Here is a 4,996-nt window from a genome sequence, read left to right as displayed (position 1 = left end):
CAAAACATCCGCGCTTTCGCATTGCGGCATCTGATTGGCTGTGACGTCTTTCATATGCGACGATAAAAAGCAGAGACTATCAGGGTACACAAGTAGTTCTGGCGCACGCATAATTATTGAATATAAAACCCCAAAAAATAAATTTATTATTGTAGCGACTAGCGGTGTCCATTATTTGTTCAGCTACATAATAGTTTTGCAATTAAAAGAAGGAAAGGGCGCCTATAATACGATAAACATATGCGCATCAGTAGCTACAGGCTGCAGTAAAAGCGCAGTATTTCCATGATAAAAATCATTACCCTATACTTGTTATCATTATACACACGCTGAGATAGATTACAGCAGCCGCACTCTTACTAACTAACGTACATTGTTAAATATAAATATGTTTATGGCAACGTTGTTTAAACATAAGGGTACGCAGACGTAACTACCTCACTGCATTGGCAACAATGAGAAAGCTGATGGTGTAACAGTCCGATATATTGTAACGTTGTTTCCCTCTAACGTTGTTACTAGTGCTGTAATTAGTATTACTAAAGACACCGTCCAGCCAACGTCATTTTAGGGCAGTGACGCATTTTGACTGCGCCATTGCGTGACGTCACCTACTTCCACGCATGTTGACGTGTGCCTCTCAGGATGGACAGGTGACTACAGTTAGTGGGGTTTGTTGGGGTGAGGCAGGACGTGTATAGTTGCTGCACATAATATGGGCATCGTGCAGCTCCTCTGCATGTTGTTATTTTACTTTAGAGTGAGCATTTATTATTTATGTTATTCTTTCATCTAATGATGTTTATCATAATGCATTTATAATAATGTTAGCAAAGCTTTGCATTATAAAGACAGAGATATTACATATTTTCCGACCATTACAAATTAAATATTTTAATCCTAGTATGTCTAACCCGAGGCTAGTTTAGTACATTCCTCTTTTTTTTTTTTTTTTTTTTTTTTTTTTTAATAAGCATCCTCTCCTACACTGCAACACGCAAAATGCCCCTCTAAGATGATAGGCACTAAATAACAATAAATTCCATTATGGCTTTTTAAAAAATAAATAAATAAGAAAGGATAGCAGTGTGTATTTAAACCATTAAAAAGTGTGTTTATTTTAAATCCTATAATCTAGGATAGTATGCTGCATTAAAAAACAGGTATTTACCGGCTGTATGATATTTTTCATTGTTATCACAATTTATAGAGCAGTTTGGTTTCTCAATAGTTATTGCAGTAATTGCAGGTTGTTGAATACAGAAACAGTTTGAAAACACAGTTGCCATGCGACCTAGGATGTGCTAGTATATAAAAATTATTAAATTGGGGTGAATAAATATTGCATTTGACAATTGTGTCCATAGTAAATGTTACATAAAAACACAATTTTGACACAAGAACCAGAAGGCCCATGTTTTCTTACAAAGTTCATATATCTTAAATTCCCTGAAGAAACACTGCACTGAAACTTTTCAGTGAGCATTAGCAGAAGGTACCTATTAATGAATGAAGTCAACATTAAACTTTCATGATTCAGATAGGGCATGCAATTGTAAACAACTTTCCAATTTACTTTTATCATCAAACATGCTTTTTTCTCTTGGTATTCTTTGTTGAAAGCTAAACCAAGGTAGGCTTGCATGCCAATTTCTAAGCTGCTGAAGGCTGCCTCTTATCTCAGTGCATTTTGGCATTTTTTTCACAGTTAGACAGTGCTAGTTCATGTGTGTCATATAGATAACATTGTGCTCACTCATGTGGAGTTATACTATTTATGAGTCAGCACTGATTGGCTAAAAGGCGAGCCTGTCAAAAAAACTGGGATGAGGGCAGTCTGCGGAGGCTTAGAAATAAGGTAATCACAGAGGTAAAAAATGTATTAATATTGTTGGTATTGGGTAATAAAGGGATTATCTATCTTTTTAAACAATAACATTTTTCAAATAGACTGTCCCTTTAACAGGAAGTCCCAATGAGTGTCAGTAGGAAGTACAGAACTGATGCAGTTGCATACATTTAAATTTTAAATTCTTTTACTTCACCTTTTTATGCAAAAATGTTTTGATGCTCTTTTCAATGGATGGCAGATCATTTTTAGCACCTTGTCCTTAGTATTTGAGTTTACCATCTCCTTACATGTATATTCCCTGAATCTATTCTTTCTGAAAAGATTACTCCTAAGCATATTACCCTCTAACCTGAGAATTACTTCTTGTTCTGGTTTTGCTTATTTTGTGAAATATGTTTTCATTCTCTTCTTTGTTACCTCATCATGTGCTTTGTGTTGCTATTTGAAAGGATTTTCTTCAGGGTGTATATCCGGGTGTATATTTCCAGGGACAGTCAACAATTTGTTATTGTTTAAAAATATAGATAAAACCTTTACTACCCATTCCCCAGCTTTGTACAACCAATATTGTTATATTAATATACTTTATAATATTTAAACCTCTACATTTCTGCTTGTTTCTACTAAACCATTACAGACAGCCTCTTATCACAAGCTTTTTTTATTCATTTGTGCCATATAGATAACATGGCACAGCACTATTTGGCTAAAATGCAATTCAATAGTTAATAAATAAATAAATAGCCATGTTATAAGGGGTTGTCAAAAGAGGCTTCAATACAAGGTAATCACAGAGGTTAAAAGTATATTAATATTACTTTTTTGGCTGTGCTAAACTAGGTGGAGGCAAAGAATCCCAAAGCCCTATGAGCACTTTATCCCTCCCATCACTGTGGTATTCCAGTCGTATCTTTGCCTCTACAGGAGGAAGTTGAAGAATTGAGGTGGTCCAGATTGTTTGTTGAGAGGGTCCTCAGACCAATTTGAGGCCAATTTTCCCCTCAGAATGCTGCTACTTGGGACAGAAGGGAGATTGGAACATGTGGCAGTGAGGAGTTAGTCACAAGCCTGCCACAGGGGACATGGGGATTGTCCCCTTAGCCTCTTCCTGTTGGGTCAATTATATACTCCAAACAATGGGCTCTCTACTGAAAGTAGTCATTTCTGCAGCTGCTAAGCACTGTATAGTAGGTGCATCTTAAGATAAATGAAGACATTACATAGCCCGCAGGCTATTAGCAGGTACATCACTCTGAGGTACACCATAGCCAGGTAACATACACACGTAACAGACTAATGCCACCTTTATTACTTAGACTTTTCATACATAGGGGCCAATTTACCAATGTCTGGTGGGCATGATCCGCTGTAGCATATCATGTCCGCCAGATATCGCTGATGCACAAGCAGTTCTGGTGAACTGCGTGTGCAATGCCGCCCCCTGCAGATTCGCTGCCAATCGTCCGCTAGCAGGGGGTGTCAATAAACCTGATCATATAGGATCGGGTGGATTAATATCCGCAGCCTGAGGCAGTGGACCAGTTAAGGAGCAGGGGTCTTAAGATCGCTGCTTCATAACTGCTGTTTCTGGCGAGCCTGAAGGCTCGTGCCGAAACGGGCACCAGGGGCCATTTGGCCCTTGATAAATCGGTCCCAGTGTCTAATAATTATGGAAACTTTATTATGTGGTAATAGCTGCTATCTACTATTCAACTAATTCATCTGGGAGTTACAACTCAATGCAACATTATATCCTCTATTATATGCACAGTAAAAGGGGTTTAACTGTGCAATGTTAGGGGGGACTCTTTGTGTTTTTGTGCACTTAGCATGGCAGTTACAGTTAATATCTTTCCTTCTCTTTTTTGAAATTCCTCAACTGCTCCTTTTGTTTCTGAGTGCAACGGCCATTTTTCAAATCTCATTACTCAGGGGTAAGATATTTTTATTATTTATTATGCCAGGCTAGATTTTTATGCAGTAAATTATTATTATTTACTATTATTGCACAAGGAGGGTTTCTCTTTAATGCTTATTGCCAAAGAGTGTTTGTCTCATGTCTTCATTTATTTTATTTGTCTGTGTATTTCATAGTGAACTACCAGTTACCAATTCAGATTTTCAATTCCTGAATGGATCACATTAGTTATTCTAACAGTCTAATGCCCTTCTTGCCTTCTTGCAAGAGTTACCCGAGTTTTGCAGCATAGAAATCCACTTTAGCACTGTCTCACATACACCTCGTCCAGATAACCTGAAGTGGAACAAGTTGGCTAGAGAGGAGGTAAGCAACATGGTTGATTAAGTGCCAAGGGATATCTGAAGAAACGGTCAGCTAGAAGGTCTGTTTACAAGAGGATTAGGCAGCAAGCAGGGTCAGGAAGGCGAAGGTCGTTAACAGATAGACAGTCCGCCAGACAACAATCCAAACAGAAAGCAAAAGAGAGGTCAGAGTCCAGGCCAGAGGTCGAGGATCCATTAGGAAGTACAGAGCATACAACAAGTAGCGGAGGCGAAGAAACCAGTAACACCTAGGAAGGTAACTGGGGAAACTAATGAATTGTCACTAGAATAACCAAGCTAGAAGTGAAGGACGACTTCAGAGGCTTTTATAGAGCCTTGTGTGACGTCATCATGATGTAAAGGGATGCCACTTGATTGGGTGCTGTCCTTTGTGATGCATACTAACCCGCTGATGGCTCCTTTAAATATTAGCTTGGTCTTGTGTGCTCGGGTATGGTTTAGCACGCTTCCAGTTGCAGAGGCAGAGGCGAGGGAAGGGGTTAGCGTGACTAACACATGTCTTTGGCTTTGACAGCACGCCTGAGGATAACGCATCTGGGCGAAAGCGCAGTGGATGATACCCTGCTCGATAAGCCCAAACTTGGACTTGGTGCACCCAGGAAAGTTAGCGTGGCTACCCGGCGACACCTCAGGTTGTTTTTTGAAGGTGAGTTTTTTTATGATGACCAGGAGTCTTTTACTTATCAGGACACAGAGTCTACTTCTTTCATGTTTGAACTTGAATATCTTAGTTATTTGCTTAAAGAGGTTTTATGTACTTTAGGCGTCCGATATCCTAAATCATTTGAGGAAAATGCTTCCAAACAACTAGATTTGATTTTTAAACCTTCTGCTAAGTCA

At 38.8% G+C, this 4,996-nt stretch overlaps 1 protein-coding gene across 1 annotated transcript in view; it reads left to right on the top strand.

Annotated features, from left to right (window-relative positions):
- Positions 1-573: 573 nt before the first annotated feature.
- TDP1 (tyrosyl-DNA phosphodiesterase 1) overlaps positions 574-4,996 on the top strand; it is a 698,490-nt gene continuing 694,067 nt past the window's right edge. Inside the window, exon 1 of the mRNA XM_053697569.1 lies at positions 574-653. Within this exon, the coding sequence (XP_053553544.1) occupies positions 646-653 (8 nt within the window). The 5' untranslated portion in view covers positions 574-645. The remainder of the gene's footprint in view (positions 654-4,996) is intronic.

Source organism: Bombina bombina, chromosome 1, assembly GCF_027579735.1.
Source record: "Bombina bombina isolate aBomBom1 chromosome 1, aBomBom1.pri, whole genome shotgun sequence".
Taxonomy (NCBI): domain Eukaryota; kingdom Metazoa; phylum Chordata; class Amphibia; order Anura; family Bombinatoridae; genus Bombina; species Bombina bombina.
The sequence above is the reverse complement of the archived record's forward strand: the minus strand, read 5'-3'. Positions and strand labels throughout refer to the sequence as shown.